Genomic DNA, 19,193 nt, shown 5'->3' on the forward strand with positions numbered 1-19,193 from the left:
CACCATGCTTAGCTGTGGAAATGAGGAGCCTGCATCCCCAAACTAGCAGAGACAGTGCCAGGTGTCAGGATAGTGGGTGCAGCCCACACTTTTGAAGCATCATGTCACAAGTCAGGCTAAGGCTGTCCCCCTTCCAGAGGCAGTCCCAGCAATGCTACCTGTGCTGGTTTAGCTTCCCTTTGCACTTGCACAGAGAGCCGACATTTACAAGGTAACTTGCATACTCAAATCTCATCCTTCAGTCTGCCACCTGGTGCTCTTCAAGCCCTTGGAAGAAATTTCCCCTTCTCAGGTGGGAGCCTTAGTGTTCCTCATGTATTGAGGGTGGTATTTATAGAGACCTACTAGACTGTCACCCTGGTCACCCTGGCAGGTGGCTGTTTGGCCTCTGAGATGGGGGCCTGGGCATATTCCCATCAGTCGGTCTCTGGCCACACTCCCAGGTGTTCCCAGTCTCAGACACCTATTTCTGTGTTTCCAAGAACTGCACTATTTTCTGTCACCTTTTCTGAGGTGGGCTGTTCCCGCTGCTGGTGCCTGACGCCAGGTACCATCCCACCAGGATCTCCCCGCCGATGGAGGCTCACCCGCCCCCGCAGGCTCCGGCTGACCCGGGGAGCCCCGCGGCGCGGAGGGAGGAGCGCGCAGGGCCATGTGAGCCGCTGGCGGCGGCGGCGGCCCTCGGGGAAGACAGATGGGGTGAGAGACAGCGCCCGGTCCGGCTGTCAGCGCGGCCCCAGCCCCGCCGCGGAGGGAGCCCCTCCTCCCCGCCGTGCGCGCCGCGCTCCCGGCCGGGGAACCATGGCGTCCAGCGAGGAGGACGGAGGCGGCAACGGCGCGGTGGAGGAGAAGGAGAACGGCAAGAAGAAGAAGAAGCTGGGCGTCCTGGCCACGACATGGCTCATCTTCTACAACGTCGCCATGACCGCGGGGTGAGCGGGCGCGGGCGGCGCGGCGCCTCCGCGGGGGCGGCGCGGCCGGGGCGAGGCGGGGGCCCGGCGGGGCCGGGCGGGAGAGCCGGGACGCGGGGGAGCCGCCGGCAGCGGGGCTCTCCTCGCCTGCCGAGCATTGCCTAATACGGTGCAGCGCTGCCGGCCGCCGGCGCGTCACCCCGCGCCCGCCGCGGAGGTTAAGTATAGCCGGGACCGGAATGCCGGGCGGGGGAGCCGCGTCCCGCGGAGCGGCCTCCCGGATGCGGACGGGCTGCCGGGCGCCCGCGGGGAGCCGACAGCGCTCCGCGGTGCCCCGGGGGCTCCAGGGCCGGGGTCCCGTGAGGGGCGGGTGGGTGCGCCCTGGCTGCGAGCGAGCAGAGCCCGCCCCGGCTGCCCGCAGGCAGAGCTGTCCAAAGCCAGCCCGGCCCGCGGGCAGGAGCGATGAGCGGGGACCGGGGGAGACTGAACAGTAGCCCAGGAGGTTCCTTTGAGCTTGTGCTCCGTGCTGCGAGGCTTTGCTGTGAGGAAAGAGGGTATTTTGAATAACAGATCATAAGGGCAGTCAGGTTCATGTTGTTAGTGCTCAAAGCACGTATTCTCACTTCTTGAAAATTTTCACTGTTCACTAACTCCTGGGGGAAAAAAACTCAACCTATTCATTTCCGCATGTTTAAAAGAAAGCTAAGAATGAAAAATTTACAACTTCTAGTGTGATATTCATCATGAGAATAGTTTTACGTTGGTTACTAATGGGTGGTCTCACTGCCCTTTGAATCCCGTAGAGTAAACTTAACACGCCGCAGTTGAGGCAGGAGCTCAAGCACTGCTGGAGAAAGCCAGGAATGTGATCGTAATGGCTTTCTTCTCACTAGCAACTGTGAATCTTGATTATTTATTAAAGTCTGTTCATATATTACTGCAGCACTTTTCGAAAAGTGCTTTTACGTGAGGTTAATGTTACCTCATTGAATTACCAGTCTTGTGCTCCATGTGTGAATTTGCTAATGAACACTGACTCTTGCCACTGACTTTTATATGTCTCTAAAAGATTATCGAACCGTATTAGTTTTGACCTTAGGTGCTGCATCAGTATCTCCCACTTCCTTCTCTCTCATTTTCCATTAATATCAAAAGAAATTAGGACACACAAAATTGGATTTTTTTATGTGGAAACAGAAAAAAAAAGAGGTTGGAATAAATTCTTATAATCATTTATGGGTACAATTTAAGAGAAAAATACATATTTGAAATACAGGTATACTGAACCGAGACACTACACAGGATAAATATTTAACTAGAACAGCATATTTGTCCAGTTGTCCAGGTGGTAGTGCAATATATCAAAATGTTTCTGGAGTTTTAACAAACTAATGCATAACTACATGTTAACAACCATTCTAATAAAAAAACCTGCAGCTTATCTTTCTTTCTAAACAGATTTAAGGGACTAAAATGACAGATCAATACTCAGTTTTGTTGAAAGGCCCAACTGAGATGCTGCCTTTATTACAGAAGGTGTTTTCCATTTCCTGGTGATTTGTAATAATCAGTACGAGGACTTTCCTGAGATCCAAAGTCAAAGCCATGGACAGCTGAATAAATCTATCTACAGAAATTTATGTCCACATAAAAAATCCTTTAAGAAAAACACACTTGCCGCCTTTGATTCTGAGTGTAGTCCAAGATTACTTCTCTCTGCAATGCTTATGCTTTGGTTGTGGAATGAGATGCAGAAAATGCCTTGTTAGGTTAAATATATTATGACTTCTCAGTCTAAGTCACATACAGAGCTGTTGCTGCCACATTTGTGCTGCCAGCTGGATGTAAACTCACCATCACCTTCCTCTTGTCAAACACCTCACTGTAAAACGGGGCAGCTCCACTGTGAAAGACTACCAGTGATATTCCAGTAATTCCTTGTTTCCACAGTGGTTGGAGACAACCAGAAATAAATGCACTCATATTTAAAATCCGATATAAAATCTAAGTAACACTTGCAGGGGAAAATTTTGGAGCGCTGACAGATCAGATTCACGGGCTTAAAGTAGAAGGGATCAAAGAGGGGAATCATTCCTGCTGTGTGGGGAAGCCTGACTAACTCCATGTGAGTTTGAAATGCTGTCATGAAGTGCTGGAATGGGGCACACCAAGTGCCTGCATAGCAGAGGCCGCCGTGCGTAGGGAGCTGTAGAGGGGCTGACACTGACGTCCGTGCCGTGCGAGGTGAGCCAGGAGCTGTCAGGATCCAGGCACAGTGGGTCTGACCAAAGATTACTGTTTCCAGGTACCCTGTTTCCAGTGCTAGCCTCTACCTTATGCTCAGGGAGGGCTACAAGAGGATGAGTTAAATATTTGTCCAAATGTTTATGTAAATATTTCTCTGAATGTTTATAATCTCTCTGAATCTGTCTCTGTATTTCTGAAGACCTTCTGCTTTGTCACTTGGGCCCTTCCTTAGCCAGAGTTCATGTTGCTGCAGAATATACTTGCCATGGCTTTGTGGAGAATGAAAGGACTGAGTAATTGTTCCCAGCAATTTCAGAGAAGACATTAAACTAAAATTTTTGTCATTTTTGATTTTTATTTTTACCTCTCCAAATAGCCATCCATAGCTCTTGCTATGCCTATGTCTATGTTAAAGAATTTTTGTACTTAGTTTTTTTGGATTGAAACCTGAAGTTTTCAGGCTTCTTGCTAATGTGATGTTTTAAGAACAAAGGTCTGAAAGGCTGAGAGAGTTGGGTTTTTTCAGTCTGGAGAATGGAAGGCTCCAGGGTGACATAATTTCAGTTCCTGAAGGGAGCCCACAAGAGAGCTGGAGAGGGACTTTTCACAATCGCCTGTAGTGATAGAGACTATCACAAGAATAAGGTATAATGGGTTTGAACTGAAAGAAGGCAGGTTTAGATTTGATATTGGGAAGAAATTCTTTACTCAGAGGGTAGTGAAGCACTTGTAGAGGGTGCCCAAAGAACTCCTGGATGCCCCATTCCTGGAAGTGCTCAAAGACAGGTTGAATGGGGCCCTGAGTGACCTTGTCTAGTAGAAGGTGTCCCTGCTTATGGCAGAGGGGGTTGGAACTAAATGATCTCTAAGGTCCATTCCGACCCAATCAATCCCATGATTAAGGAAAATATAGTACACTGTTTTGAAAATCCTTATTATATAAAAATGGGTTTATTACTGGAAGGAATTCCTCATGCCTTGGATTATTTTACAGAGTCTGGGCATGTGGTAGGATCAACCCACAATTTAGATGTTTATTTTTTATCTCAATTTCCATTCTAAATCTCAATTTAAATTTTATGTCAAATTCTACTATGATTAAAAGATACTGTTACTTTTTCTTTCTTTACATTGGAAGGGTTATTAGTTGGCATCATTGTTCAGTTTCCTAAAAAAAACAAAATAAATTTATCCAACACCCTCAAATGTGCTAGTTACATATGTTTCTTGAGGTCAGGAGCATAGAACATCCATCTTTCAGCACTTTGGAGTCTGATTTTTAAGTCAACTTCTAAAACACTTCTCAACACTTTGGAAAACGTAATTATAGTGGTACCTTTGTTTGGACAATCACAAACAAGAGCATTAAAATCACTAGTCAGTCCTGAAATCAGTGAGTTGAGAGGCCATGAAAAATGTAAAACTGACGTGAATAAATTCCAGTCCTTTACTTTGAGAAACTTGCAACTCAAACAGTGACTTCAGTGCCAAGCTCACCATGTGGTTTCAAATAACAGTATTTAATAGTCAAGATGCATGAGGATTTAATAGATACATAAAAATTTACATAAAAATATGTAGTCACTGCTGGAGAAAAGTCTGATGGATGGGTGGTTTTGGGGGGTTCCCTCAATTCAGTCAGTCTTCAGAAGGCAGCAAGTTATTTTCCATTATTTTCCAAGTAAAGAGATGAGTGTAATGTTTACATAATATTATATACTATTTATGTCTAAACATATTTTTTGATGATCTAAGAACATTGACAAGTGAAGAATCAAAGTTAACCTGTGAAGAAAAATACTCTACTAAATTATTTACGATGGATGGATATTTTTAGAATTCTAATTTGAAATGTATCCATTCTCTTTCTTTTATAGGTGGCTGGTATTAGGTATTGCCATGGTGCGGTTTTATATACAGAAAGGAACACATAGAGGCTTATTCAGAAGCGTTCAAAAGACGCTTAAATTTTTCCAGACATTTGCTTTGCTTGAGGTAAATTTTAAACCTTAGTTTGCTTTACTGGATGCTGCATATCATAGACAAAACACATTATTATCCTGAATTTAAAATAAGAATATTATATCAGTTCTAAAAGTCCTTTTTACTTTCTTATTTAATGAAGTTTTGGGGGTGGGAAAAGGTGATTACTTGAAACAAATCAGCATGTGGTTTTCAGACCTAATTCTTATATTTCTTTAAATCAGTGCCTGGGAACTGCTTTGATTTGAGAGTCTTTAATGCAAAAGGCAAAATCTTGAAGGCATTACAGCCAGCAGATCAGCCCTCTAGTGTAGTAGATATCACCATCTCAGAGATTGAATATATATAAAGAATATTTTATTTATACTGGACTTACTATCCTTCTGTGCCTTTCCTGCTTGTGCTTATTTCAAGACAGGATTCATGCACCCCATATAATCCTTTGCTACAGGGTCTGTTCAAGATTTGTAAAGTATTCTTTAAGTAATACTTTTGCAAACTGTGCACTAGTGGTCTCACTTCTGGTACATCTGTGGAATGAAGCTTTATTGCTGGGTTTATGGAGCACTTGCAGTTCTTTCCCAGGCACAGCAAAGAATGTCTATCTACATTTTAATTTTTTTTTCTCAATCTGCCTACAACATCTCTAGTTCAAACAACTGTTAAAATCATGTCAGCTGCATATAAGCTTTTGTGCTGTTAAACTTTCACTGTAATTCTATTCAAACCTGCCAAAATTATGAAAAGCACTTCATTTGCTAAACATTACTGACCAGAAAATACATTGTATCTAAAGATTCATAGCTGTCATTGACAAAAGCATATTAATATTATTAATCTGTAATAAATGCAGAATATTTTAAAATTGTTGTGTGTTTAGCGTTCATTATGTGGCTTCCTCTACACTGTCCTGTAAAATTCTTCTTTGAATAAGGTAAAGGAAGAGAAGCTTACTAGTTGAATAAAATGCTTTGTAAATATCTAAATGTCTAATATTTACAATTAAATTGAATGTCTTTAATGTATTTGCACAGCTCAGATATTGAGACCATCCCAATACTTATTGCCAGGGCTCTGCCATGTATTTCTTTTTAAGACTGTTAGTGGGAGACAAAAACCAGAATTGAGCCTAGGTTTATATTAATATCAAAAGGCCATGTTTATAGGGTAACTAGTAACATGCCACACATCAGTAACCTCTGACATTTTTATTTACAGGTAATCCACTGTGCAGTTGGTGAGTTCTTTGTTTTAGTTTCTCCTGTAGCTAGTTAAAACATGAATTGTGGAGCAGAGATAACATGTTTCTCTTTTTAAGGAATAGTTCGCACATCTGTGCTTGTGACTGGGGTCCAAGTGAGTTCCAGAATCTTCATGGTGTGGTTCATTGCACACAGTATAAAACAGGTATGTGTCTGAGCAAATTATGTTTTGATTGCTTTTAAGGAGAAGCTATTACTACAGTTCTCATTTCACAAGGAAGACCAAGCTAAAAATGAATTCTATTCCTGTAGAGAATGCTTACATATTTGAGTGCAATTTTGGAAGTTAGGGTTACAAAATAGAATTTGTGTGATTCTTGCCAGAAGACAGAGTCTGGGTCATAGCTGTGAATCAGCAGTGTTTTCAGCATCGTGCCCTCTGTGGTTTGCCTAAATGAAATCAATGACTACTCCTATTATTTACAAGTAAAACTACCCTAGTGTTAACAGTTCCCTTTCAAAAATTTTAATTAGCACTTGCTGAATTAATCTAAATAAAAGGTAAATTTATGTCTTTAAATCTATGTCTTGAATTCACATGGATAAACATGGTAGCGATTTTGCTATTTTTTTAGGAACCTTCTCAAAATATTAATGTCATGGTAATCTGTTAAGATTGTTAATTTGATGACATCCAGTGTGTCACAATGGCACTTAAGGACCTGTGTAAATGACAATGGTTATTTGCCTGGCTTTGGGCAGCTGTTGTAAGGTTAGTGATCCATTAGTAGAATGAAGCAAGCAGTTCACAACTAGTAGGTAAGGACATCAGGTTCAATTTGTGAGGTGTGCTTTCTATGAAAGGTGTATAAAAAACTAAGTGATAGGTTTTGAGCTCCTGAATGTCTTCAGAACTTGAAAAGCTGAGCCATTAAACTGTCTCACCAGCAGATGGCATAGGCCTTTCTGCAGATGAATTATCCTAGCACCTGCCTCAGTTATCAAATCTTCATTTCAGTTCACAAGAGGACTTGTTTTCTACACTGCATCTTTTCCTTTGACATGGAATAAATTAAATAGGGTTTTCATAAGGTTAATTTTTTTGTTCTTCTTTTTTCTTGTTGTTGTTTGTTTTTTCAGTTTGATTTGGGGTTTTTTGGTTTTGTTTTAGTTAGGTTTAGTTTTTTTTTCTTGTAAGCTAACTTTTTATGTTTTTCTGTAAGGCAAAATGTCTCAAAGATTAACAAGATTCTTATATTGAATATCTGCACATGAGCTGGACTATAGCACTGCATTTTGCCTTTTTTACTATCTGCAGTGGACTAAATCTTAAGCATATCCAGAAATTTCTTTTATTTCCTCTATCTACACTACTGTAGGCCAATCTGTGTCCAAGAAGAAATACATTTGAATGTATGTCTGATTGTATTTCACGCTGTTATTGCTTAGCAGGCATGAATGTTCAGGGTCACTTTAGGTGGTGAGAGGCACGTCAGTGATAATAGCCAGAGCCAGACCTCCCCACTTGACTGCAGATTTGCAAGGCAGCAGATAGGAATTCTCTGCATACTTATTTAAAGCTCTTCTGCTTGGATTTAGCACTGTGACATGAATCCAAGTTTGAGTTATCAATGTTTGTCTCTAATTGCATGAGGCAAAGAACAGCCTAATTCTGTCTTTACCTTTGCTTATTTGTTTGGGTGTCTTTGCACTTCAGTTGCTGCTATTTGTTTGTGATTTTGGTGCTATTTTTGTCTCCATTTTCTTTATGATGTTGGTGAGATCCTTCTGCTAAAATTGCACCTTCTTTGACTGACACATTGAGGGTGTGATTTTATGAGCACTTATAATTCTTTTTGACTTTTGTCAGAGTTGTGGATTTTCAGCATCTTGGAGATATATTAAGCTTTGTCACCAAGTTGCATTTTATTTTGAAAAATCATTTCCCTCTTTTATAATTTTAACAAAACTTGTGTTGCTTTATTCTATTTCACAGACATCCCTGGAGCTTTTCAGCCTTCATAGAAGTGTAGAAGTGTATTACAAAATTCCTCCCCTCTTAAAGGAAAGAAAATTACTTGTGTGTAATTTTTCCTCACAGAAGGTAGTGTTTGTAATAGATCCCCAGGTGCCTTCTCTGTATTTGGGGACTTTTGTTTATTTGTTCACTCAGAGTGAAAAAGAACTGGTGTTTTGAAACAGCAGAGATGTGCTACTTACTGATGAGGCAGTTTAATGACTCAGAACTTAAATCTTACATGGGATTGTTGAGTGAGTTTACCCAAAGCTCCTGATCTACCAACTACTCTTCATTTAGTGAGCCATCTGTGCTCCAGCTCCTTAACTATCTTAGAGCTCCCTGAAGTCTGCCAACCTTGATCTTCTGTGACCAAGTTCCAGTTAGTAGGTTATATAAAGCAATTCCTTTTGTCTAAAGTTTCATGGAGATGTGCATTATATATTGAAGAAGAAGCAAGATGAAAAGTAAGAGAAAATCTAGGAAATGGAGTAGTGAAATGCAGAATGATTAAAAAGTGATTATGAGAAGAACATACCTTCTGTAGCATTTTGTTGTTCTTGCTATTTTGAGGAGGAAAAACATAAACAAGTAGATAAACCAAAAATAGAAGAGGGATAGTTAGATAGTCTAGTGGAATGTAGGTAGAGAACACAGAGGAAGAATAAGTATAATTATAGGGCTTTATATTTTGATATTTGCATAATGGAGGAAGATTGCTCAGTTGATAAGTGTCTGTGTGTTAGTAATCACATATGATAATGAACTGTACATGGTCATAGTTTCAGCATATCACTTTTGTGCCAAAATTGTCTTTCTTTACAAGGTATTAGTTCTGTTCTATATATCTTAAAGAGAAGTCTGTTGCAGTTTGCACAGAAAAGAAGCCTAAGGATGAAGAAAATGTTGGTTCTTTATACTTCTGCAGATCCAGAATGAGGAGAGCGTTATTCTTTTTCTGGTCGTATGGACTGTGACAGAGATTACTCGATATTCCTTCTACACATTCAACCTGCTCAACCATTTGCCATACTTCATTAAATGGGCCAGGTGGAGATGTCTTGCACTTGAGTTTCTTATGGTTCTGTGCATGTTGGTTTCACGCATGCTGAACTAACACACAGGAGAGCAGATGTTTGAGCTTTGGTTATGTGTCAGCAAAGTGCAAGTCAGTTACTGTCTGTATTTGGGATCGTTGCTGCTTGGTTTAATATGTTAAAATATTTTAGCTGAGGTTTATGGAGTATGGTTTTTTCTTTGCTTTCTGTTTCTCACAGTTTGAACTCTGCTTTCACTTACTCTAATTTTTTTTTCATTTACTCTAATTTTTTTCTCTATCTTTTTAATTTTATCTCATCTTTTAATTTGCAGTATGACTGTTTACGATGCTCTGAATACAGTGCCCAAAATTAAGCACCTGTGCTAGTCTTTGTGGATGTTAGTTTTTTGAAAATGGGGGAGCTGTTATCATTCAATCTGTGTTATTACTTTATAAGAAGTTCTGCTTTATCAGAGCTTTTGTAAGATTATATCCATGTAGTGAAGTTAAATACTGACTTAGTTTAGGCCACAAAAATTAAGTTCCAAATCAAAACTGTCTTGATTTTGAAGCATTCTTAAGGTTGGCCACTAGATCGCATACACTACAGAGACTGTGTGTGTTTATCAGGAGACTTGACTGGAATAGTATTCTATGTAGTCATTATTTGAAAAATACATGTAAGGCAGACTTATTATGTTAGAAGAAGAATATCTAGCCTACATTCAGTACAAGTGACTCTTATGTAAGAGAGTTTGTTTGTTATGTTCCTTTATTTTCATTTTGTAGATAATGCAGGTTTGAGGCTTCTAATGCGCTTCTTTGATATGTCTGATATTTATGTCCATTCTTGTAAAACATTTCCTTTTGCTAGTGCCTAAGTGAGAGACTACTTTAAGCACTAAATGACAAACTTAAAGATAGCCAGATTGGCTATCATCAGTAGTTTTTTTACAGACTTCAGAAAGAGAAATGCACTCAGAACATACTACATTGACAGATAATAATTTTTGCCATCAGGTCAGTGTGCCTTAAAATAACAGAATTTTGTTTCCTTAATATACACAGTAGGGAAAACCAACATTCTCACTGAAAAGGCATATGGTGAAATATTAATATAAATAAAACATTTGAAAATATGTTATTTTTTCATAGAGTCTAAAATATCCCTTCAAGATTTATGGATAAACAAATACCACAATTGGGCATGAATTCAGTACCAAGAGAGATGGAATTTCTGATCTTTAGCTTATAACTGCATAGAGAAAAACAATATGAAACAATATGTAAGGTATTAGTTCCTTCTTATCTAATCTACATTCTTCTCAGTGCTGCCAAGCAATAGGACAGGAGGCAAAGGGCAGAAACTGATGCACAGGAAATGCCACCTGAACATGAGGAAGAACTTCTTTACTGTGCAGGTGACTGAGCACTGGAACAGATTGTCCAGAGAGACAACCCAGTGTCTCCCTCACTGGAGATATTCAAAACCCATCTGGACACAATTCTGTTCCATGTGCCTTAGGATAACCCTGCTTGAGTGGGTTGGGACCAGGTGACTCATTGTGGTCCCTTCCAACCTGAACTATTCTGTGATTCCCCTCATCTGTGAGTCTTCTAAGCCCTTCTGCTTCTAGGAGGATTTCATGCTTATTTGCTGCTGTTTTGGATCTTATTTCTTTTGGTCAGGGAGTGCACATTGTACCTTTGTCTCTGTGTGACAGCTCTCATTGCTGTTCCCTATATGAACTGGAGAATTGTTCCATAGGAGAACCTGCATATCCATGGTGCACTGTGTGAAAGGACAGCACATAACCTATTGATTACGATTTTCATTTTGTCACTGCCTGTGTGGCCTTTGGCATTCAAACCACATTTTCTATCAACTGGATGCTTTGCCTTTTATTTGAACATCATCTCACTTTAAAATGGATCTGATAAGTTTCTGGCACAGTAATTTTCTTCTCATTATTGGAGGCTAAAAATTTGAGGGTTGTTCTATTAGAAAGAGATACAAACGTTCTGATGCTTCACTGTTTTTAAACAAGGCACTGAGGAATGCATTCTCTTGTCAATCTAAGCAACTCTACTGAAAGTAACTGAAACTGATATTTTATGTAAAGTCAGGATGTGATCCCTGATTCTGGTGCAGGAACTACTTTAATACATTTCTGTGCCACTAATAACAAGAGAAAATTTTAAGTTTATGGAATGTTTCTCACAAGGTTTTTTTTATTATTATTATTTTTCAATGCAGATACAACTTTTTTATCGTTTTATATCCTGCTGGAGTTGCAGGTGAACTGCTAACCATATATGCTGCTTTACCCTACGTGAAGAAAACAGGAATGTTTTCACTGAGACTTCCCAACAAATACAACGTCTCCTTTGACTACTATTACTTCCTTATTATTGTCATGTTCTCCTATGTGCCATGTAAGTACTGTTTAACTGTAGAAACATTTTAACATCATAAAAATAAATCCTCAGCAATGCTATAAAAACTACCTGTATTAAAATTTGCTGAACACTTTCTACTGTAAGAGCCTGCTTTCTGTTGTTCCAAGCTTTATGTGCTTTAATTGGTTAGGCTGAAATTTTCTGTCCTGTTACCTGCTTAGGAAGATAATCTGTCTTAAAATTTTCAATGAACGTGCTAAAATTATTTCTCAGACTTGGACGAAGTAAGAGAAGTTGCTGCTTACACGCAGATATGTCTGTAACTGTGTCCCTGGGACTTTCTAGTGCCTCTCCCACTTTGAAATAATGACTTTAAATGGTTCTGCAAGTTGTGCCAGAGATTTGCTGTGGCTTTTTACTACTAATAACCATTTACCTTGGAAAAACCATCATTCAAGCATGCTCAGGAAAAACTTGAAGCAGTATTCTCTAAGATTTCATTTTCACAGAAATCAATCCCACTCCCCCCCCAAACCTCTCTGAACATCTGCAGTCCCTGGTTTAATCAGTTTGCCCTTGTACTTATGCATGCCAGAAACCATGGAGGCAACAGTAGAGAGAGTATCTTATTTGTCTTTCACTTCCAGTGTTATCTCCACTGCTACCTAAGCAGTGAAGACAAGGAGAAAGCAACCTGATATACCAGATATTCCACCATGAATAGGGCTAGACCAAACTAGGCAAATGTAATATTTTAGATAATATTAATGATAGAATATATAATATTTTAAAATACATTTTAAGTACATTAAGGCAGCAGATTAGAGAGAAATTGAAAAGCAGGAAAACTGAAATTAAAGGGTCTGTGATATGCCTTCATGAAAGGTATTCATTTGAGAAGGCAGCATTCAATATGGACTTTTACAATATGAACACACACTTAAATTTTTGGTTCCAAGAAGTCATGAAGGCCAACAAGAGGGTTTTATGTCAACAAAAAATATTCTAAGGTGTGGTAACTTACTAACAGTTTTACATCTGTTTATATAACAATACTTCAGGAATAAACCCAGTTTTCTAGCCATTAAATATAAGGATCAACTCTGTCAGTAGGACAGTAATATAATAGATGACAGAGGGACAGCAAAGAGGGATCTCCTAACTTCGGACTTGAACAAATGGGGTAACTTTGTATCCTCCTCCAAGTCTTCAAAAATGCTTAGGACAGATTTGAAATTATCAAGCACTACCAGAATGTGGTTAAATCCTGTTTCTACAAGGAAACTGTTGGAGTGAAGTTCCTTGAACACAGGGTATTATAATTTGACTAATTATTGTTTTTAAATCACTGCAATGTGCATGATTTGTTATTATTCACCTTAATCAACTCAACCACTGTGTGCCATAATTTTTACTCAGTTCATCATTCTGTAAAATAGTGGTTTTCCATTATGTGATCTGTTGAATTTTTCCATCTAATTTGCTTTCTCTTATGCTTTGATCAAGTATTTCCACAACTGTACTTCCACATGCTGCGGCAGAGAAGAAGGGTGCTTCATGGAGAAGTGATTGTGGAAAAGGACGATTGAATCAAGCTGTGTAACCATGGTGCTTTCAGTGGAAAGGAAAAGAAGAGAGGGTAAAGACCCAAAACTTCCTCTGATTTTTCTGAGTCCAAGTTTTAAAACATGGAACAAGAATAAACAACTGTGCCTGTGCCTGTGGACTGTATTATTTTTGCAATTAATATATTTTGAGACCTACCTTTTCATCCTCAGATTCACTTTGGTTTTTAATTGTTCATTTCTTCAAAGAAATATTTTCTTATTTTCAATAGGTTGATGAGTAGCTTTAAGAATTAGAATAGCTGGCTGCTTTGCCTTCTGTTCTCAAAGTTCTGTAATGACCTGTAATCATTATCAAGAACAGAAGAAGAGTTGATAAGTTGTACTGAAAGTGAGTCTTCTGGAAATCAGAGTGTAAATTAGGTAATGATGTTTTTCATAGACTAGGTGAATTGAATGGTATTTAAGCTTTATATTAAGTAATACCTTTCCAATTATAAGTACTGTAGCACGTTGTTTAACATTTTTTGAATTACAGTATCCCATGCAGAATTCCAGAAGGACTTTTGAAAAGAGTTGAATTCTTGATTGTCAGTGCAAATTTAGACCTCCCTGTATTTTTTATTTGTAATTTGAAAGATACTTAGGGTAATAGATATAATATTAACTGGTTAAAAGTTTGTGCTGAGGAGAAGACAGGTTGTGCCTTCCTTTCTCTAATCAGTGGCTAGAATGGGACTCCTTTGCAGAGCAAAGCTGATTGTCAGCATGTTTGCTGTTCTACATTTAAAGTATGTATGCAGAAAAATCAGTATTGCATTGAAAATCTGTAGCTATGGTGAGATATTTGACTTCTTTTCAATAGCTCAAAGGGATAAAATATATTTAAAATATAATCTTAAAATATAAATTGTGCTTTGATTCATCCCACTGGGCTATTTTAATTGCTCCCTCCCCATTAATTGTTTATACTGTGTTGACCTAATTCTATTTCATGTCTTCAATAATCTGCAGGAAGGATCTACAGTATATTGATAGAAGTTAGAGGTGATTTTATACTATATGATACTTAAGTGGGAGAGGTCCAACAAATTGGAAGATTTTGATCTAACAGCCTAGCAGATTCAGAGAAAAGGTGATGCATTTGAGGAAACTTGGATACTGAGTGAGAGAGAGAAGATTGAAACGTGGTAATGTGGTACGAAGCCTCGAAAACATAGGCAGCAAACCTGTCTTGTTTCTGGCTTCACTGATGTCAAAAGAAGCATATGCATATGTGGAAGAGCTGCATCAGGCAGCTGTAAATCAGAATACTTGTGGTTGCTGAGGTAATTTCTGGAGTACAGTCTTAGGTTTTGGCTACCTCAGGGATGAAGAATTGGATAATCTTCTGAAAGCTCAGAGAACAATAACAAAACTAGTTGAAGTGAGAAGGAAGTCAGAAAGATTGAGTTGCTAATATGTGTAATTCTTTTTTCTATGATAAATACATGGAAGAGCTTTTCTAAGTATGGAGGTGTAGCTATGATGAATTTGGAACAAGGTAAAGTGCCAATGAATATCAGAAGAAAGGTCCTACTGATTAGATCAATTATGGAATGACACAGTAATGCTTATCAATGCATGCAGTGTCTTGGAAGGGTTTCAGTTAAAGTTGGCAAGAGATTGAACTACATATTTGAATAGGCAGTTTCCATTTTTAGCTTCAATGATACTGTGATAATACAGCTTTTTGAAATTTGTGGATATGCCAGAATAAGGTGTATCAAGTAATTTAATAAAAAAGCAAGGATTTGCTATATCCCTAACTTTTAAATTCCATGTTGTGCCTTGGATTTGTGATATTTATGTATGTCTTCATTACACGTGAATGAGTTTCCTTTTATGTGACAGGTGCATAGTGGACTTGAGACAGAACAGTTGTATTTCTTTAAATGTTAAAAGGTGTAATCTTTATATTCCTTAAATTTCACACACGGTGCTCTAATTTAACTTACTGCTTCTGTTTTATATGCAGCTAAAATTATTAAAAGTTTAAAATATAAATTACATTTACAACACTGAATCACAAAATAGTTGTGTTACTATGTGTTCAGACTAGCAGTTGTATGTGTCCAACATTCTTTCAGTACTGTTTTATAAACTATGAGGAACATATTGGCAGTTTTGGGAAATATATCTCCATTAGCAAACAGAAGAGTGTGATGAAATATGAAAAACTAAGATTAGATTAAGTTCTGTGTCTCTTTTTACTGTCAGGGCAGCTCACTGAAGACCATAGCTATCAATTCATTGAAAACGCATGGATACCTAAGGATGTGATGTTGAAATCCTTGATCAGATGAGTGTATCCTGTAGATAGTATTCTTACTAAAGGAAATACTTGCACTATAAAAGTGTATTATATTTGTTTTCATTGTGGCCTAAGGATATTATCATATGTTAATCAATGACCTATTTTTATATCCTTTTGTACATATGAAATGAAAAAAACCAATACTGTTTGCTACAATCTTGATACTTCCATAAAGCAACAATGTACAAGGTAATGATACAATTTAAAACTGGATTTACAGCTACAAAACAGTCTTAGTAAATAATGCATTAATAAAAGTAAAGCTAAAATTTACTCACAGTATCACATTCAATGTTTCATTGACCAGAGAGATTGCCATGTAGATTAGTTTACATGACATTTACCAAAAAAAAGTAAGCAACATGTTCTTTTCTTCCTCCTTTTTTTGACTGAAACCTTTCACTGAAGCCTCCTTTTCACAGAATCAGTAAGGTTGGAAAAGACCTCCAAGGTCACCAAGTCCAGCCTTTGACTGAACACCACCACATCAAGTAGCACTAAGTGCCATGTCCGGCTGCTTCTTTAATGCTTCCAGGGGTGGTGACTCCACCACCTCCCCAGGGAGCCAGTTCCAGTGCCTGACCAGCATTTCCATGGAGAAATTCTTCCTGATGTCCAACCTGAACCTCCCCTGACACAGCTTGAGGCCTTTTCCTCTTGTCTGGTTGCTGGTTCTGTTAACATATCTTCTGAAACATAGTGAGAATTGCAGGTAAAATCTTCTTGCTATTGACTTCAGATGAGCTAGGATTTTATCCTAGGTAGCTATATTTCAATTTCAATATACCATATTGAAACATTTAATTAACCTGTCAAATGGACATTAAAACTTAAGTATGATTTTCATATGGTGCTCTCTTTCCAACTTCTTTTTTACATCTGTCTTTTTTCTTCCTATCTGCATTATTCCTAGTTTTCTAAAGCATTTAAATCCTCCTGCTTATATAAGATTAGGAATGTATTCAAACATCAGCATCTCTAATGTTTTCATGTAGTCTTTCACAAATTGTCCTTATAAAGGTATTTTCTTACTTGTTCTATATAGGCCTTCTGAAATGAATTTATACAGAGCATGGCTTTATGAAACTTTTTGAATAGCAGCATAAAGAAATAGGGAGATTCCTTTTAATCAGGTGACTTTTCTTACTATTGGTAGAAACAGAAACCATCTTTTGTATAAACTTTACCTGAAAGCAGCTGGATTTCTTGAGGTTTTTCCCAGCACTCACATACTGTGAAAAGCTGTTTTGGGACAGATTGGGTTGTTTCACAGCTCAGCCCGGAATGTTTGGAGGTCAGATCCCAGCTTCAGGGCATGGGCAGCAGCAAAGAACATGGTGCTGAGGTATTGCATCTTCTGTGTTATCACTGAGGCCGTGGTGAGCAATAGCTGATAGATGTAATTTCTCCCACCCTGCAGGATGTGAGATGAGAGGAAGCTCAGTGTGCTGTCATTACTGTCTGCTGAGGGAGCTCAGGGGATCAGCTGGAGGATCTCTGTGCACAGGGGGTGTTTTACAGAGAGGCTTTCCCACTCCACTCAGCTGTGGAGGCTAACAGGTTTGCTATCTGTTAGCCTGCATGTCTTGAGATATACAGGTCTGCCAGGATGGGCATGGCACACCAATCTCAACAGCTCAGTTCAACATAAACTGACTTGGAGAAATGGTGCAGGGTGCTGTTTCTCATTCCCATTGAACGTAACATTTAGCCAGGTCCATGTTCATGGATAGATTGCAAGTCTAGTTAACAGAGAGATGCATGGTGACCTTTTCTGTGACCAGATGGAAATCTGTACATTTTAAATCTAGGTCTAGCTACTGCTCTGATTGTTGTACTCTTGGTCTTCACAGTAGCTTACTTCACTGGATATTAGGATATGTGTATGGTTACTCAATAAACCAGAATGAAACCAATTCACAATTGCTACAATAATTTATAATTTCAAATTAGTTTAAATGACGTAAACAGTTTTTGAATTGAGCTCTTGCTTAATCTGCCTCAGAAAGGAAAAGAAAGGAAAGTTAATACAAATAAATGTTCTGCACTAGGCAGTAGGGCCTCATAAATCAAAATGTTCAGGCAGGCAAACTGGCTGCATTTCATACAGGATTTTTTAAGTGTGATTTTTTAAGAAAAAAAGGTGAAAGCTTTTCTGAAAATCAAAGTTTATTTCATAATGTATATTTTAAAATGTGCTGAGACTTACTGTATTATTTATTACCAGTTTACAATTTAAATTCGTGCTGAATCTGCAGTTTTTATAGATGATTAACTGTAGCCCATTAAAATGTTTCATTCTGTGTTTGTTGCAATGGCTGTTAAAAGAACGAACTCCCCATTTTTCTGCAGAGCTCTGTGTTCTCTTGCTCAAGTGAGTTTCAGTATTGTTACTGCCTGCCATGCTTTGCCAGGCTGCTGAAGGGCAGGTTTCAGTGTGCCAAGGGCAGCTCCTTGAGCTTGCTTCCAGGAGGGCACAGCTCCACAGTGGATGGCACTCTCGGGTCGGTGTGGACTGGCACTCACCAGTGCCAGTCTGGGGTCTCGAGCGCCTTCAGGAGTGCCAGCTCTGCAGATGTCCCCAGCTGATTCATCCCTATGGCTTCCCAGATGAACAGAACTCTTAGGTCACAAAAGCAAATCTGGCAAGTGAACTGAGAGCTGTGCTGAGAGAACTGCAGAGAACTGAATGTTGGCTGACTCCAGCCCTCTCGAGGAAGTTGCTGTCAATTTCACACCTGCAGCTGGTAGTGGCTGGTGATGTACAATACTTTCTGTGTCATGTTGTACCATCTGAAACATGCTGTCCTTTTATTCATACTCTCCTGCCTCTCTGTTTGGTCTTGAATGTATTTGAATGTCTTTTCAGTTTATGGCTTTGTAAAAGTGTAAGAGCAGAAAAATTTATCTAAGTGTATAGAATGTATACGTATAGAATTGTACTGCAAGTTTCTTAATAATGTAAATGCATTGCAACTGCTTATTATTATTACTTCTTCTAAAATGCATTATCATTAGAAGTTTACATGGACAGGAAAGCAACACAATATGATACTTCTAATAACTTACTTATTTGCAAGAAGTACAATTTTTTTTGATCTATAGATTCAGATATTTGTTTTAGTGCCTGTTAATTCTGTAGCACTGTAGAAATTAATCATCAATTAAAAGACGTATTTTAAACTTTGTTCTAGTTGATTTTTTAAATTTTTTTTTAGCATGTAGAAGTCAGTTCCTATAAACATTCAGCATATTATACCACACTGGTACTGTCTACAAATAAGATACTTTTTTATTTAGAATTATTTCACAAATTATTGTGAGGTCCCCTGTGACAAATTAATCTTGAGGTCCCCTATTTACTCTTATCCAGACAGTTTTTTCATATTTCTTAAAATATATTCCATAAAAACCAGGTAGGTTTGAGTAGTAATAATATTGGTTTATCAAAGAAGAGCAGAAAACAGAGGGCA

At 38.6% G+C, this 19,193-nt stretch overlaps 1 protein-coding gene across 3 annotated transcripts; it reads left to right on the top strand.

Annotated features, from left to right (window-relative positions):
* The first annotated feature begins 690 nt into the window (after window positions 1-690).
* Window positions 691-18,906, top strand: HACD1 (3-hydroxyacyl-CoA dehydratase 1). Of its 3 annotated transcripts, none has more exons than XM_066552677.1 (7): window positions 691-932; window positions 5,036-5,153; window positions 6,360-6,378; window positions 6,460-6,548; window positions 9,289-9,410; window positions 11,657-11,835; window positions 13,306-18,906. In XM_066552677.1, exons 1-7 carry the CDS (start codon window positions 802-804, stop codon window positions 13,386-13,388), a joined length of 741 nt encoding a protein of 246 aa, XP_066408774.1. In that variant the 5' UTR covers window positions 691-801; the 3' UTR covers window positions 13,389-18,906. The 3 variants fall into 3 exon arrangements, with proteins under 3 accessions (XP_066408774.1, XP_066408782.1, XP_066408790.1); XM_066552685.1 differs by having other exon boundaries at window positions 6,466-6,548; XM_066552693.1 differs by lacking the exon at window positions 5,036-5,153 and having other exon boundaries at window positions 778-932.
* The last annotated feature ends 287 nt before the right edge of the window (window positions 18,907-19,193 follow it).

This window comes from Molothrus aeneus, chromosome 1, assembly GCF_037042795.1.
Source record: "Molothrus aeneus isolate 106 chromosome 1, BPBGC_Maene_1.0, whole genome shotgun sequence".
Taxonomy (NCBI): domain Eukaryota; kingdom Metazoa; phylum Chordata; class Aves; order Passeriformes; family Icteridae; genus Molothrus; species Molothrus aeneus.

Excerpts from the sequence above, each read along its gene's own strand:
- HACD1 (XM_066552677.1), top strand. The coding sequence starts at position 802 with ATGGCGTCCAGCGAGGAGGACGGAGGCGGCAACGGCGCGGTGGAGGAG. Across the intron at positions 933-5,035 it reads AACGTCGCCATGACCGCGGG|GTGGCTGGTATTAGGTATTG; the intron begins GTGAGCGGGCGC and ends TTTCTTTTATAG. Across the intron at positions 6,549-9,288 it reads TTGCACACAGTATAAAACAG|ATCCAGAATGAGGAGAGCGT; the intron begins GTATGTGTCTGA and ends ATACTTCTGCAG.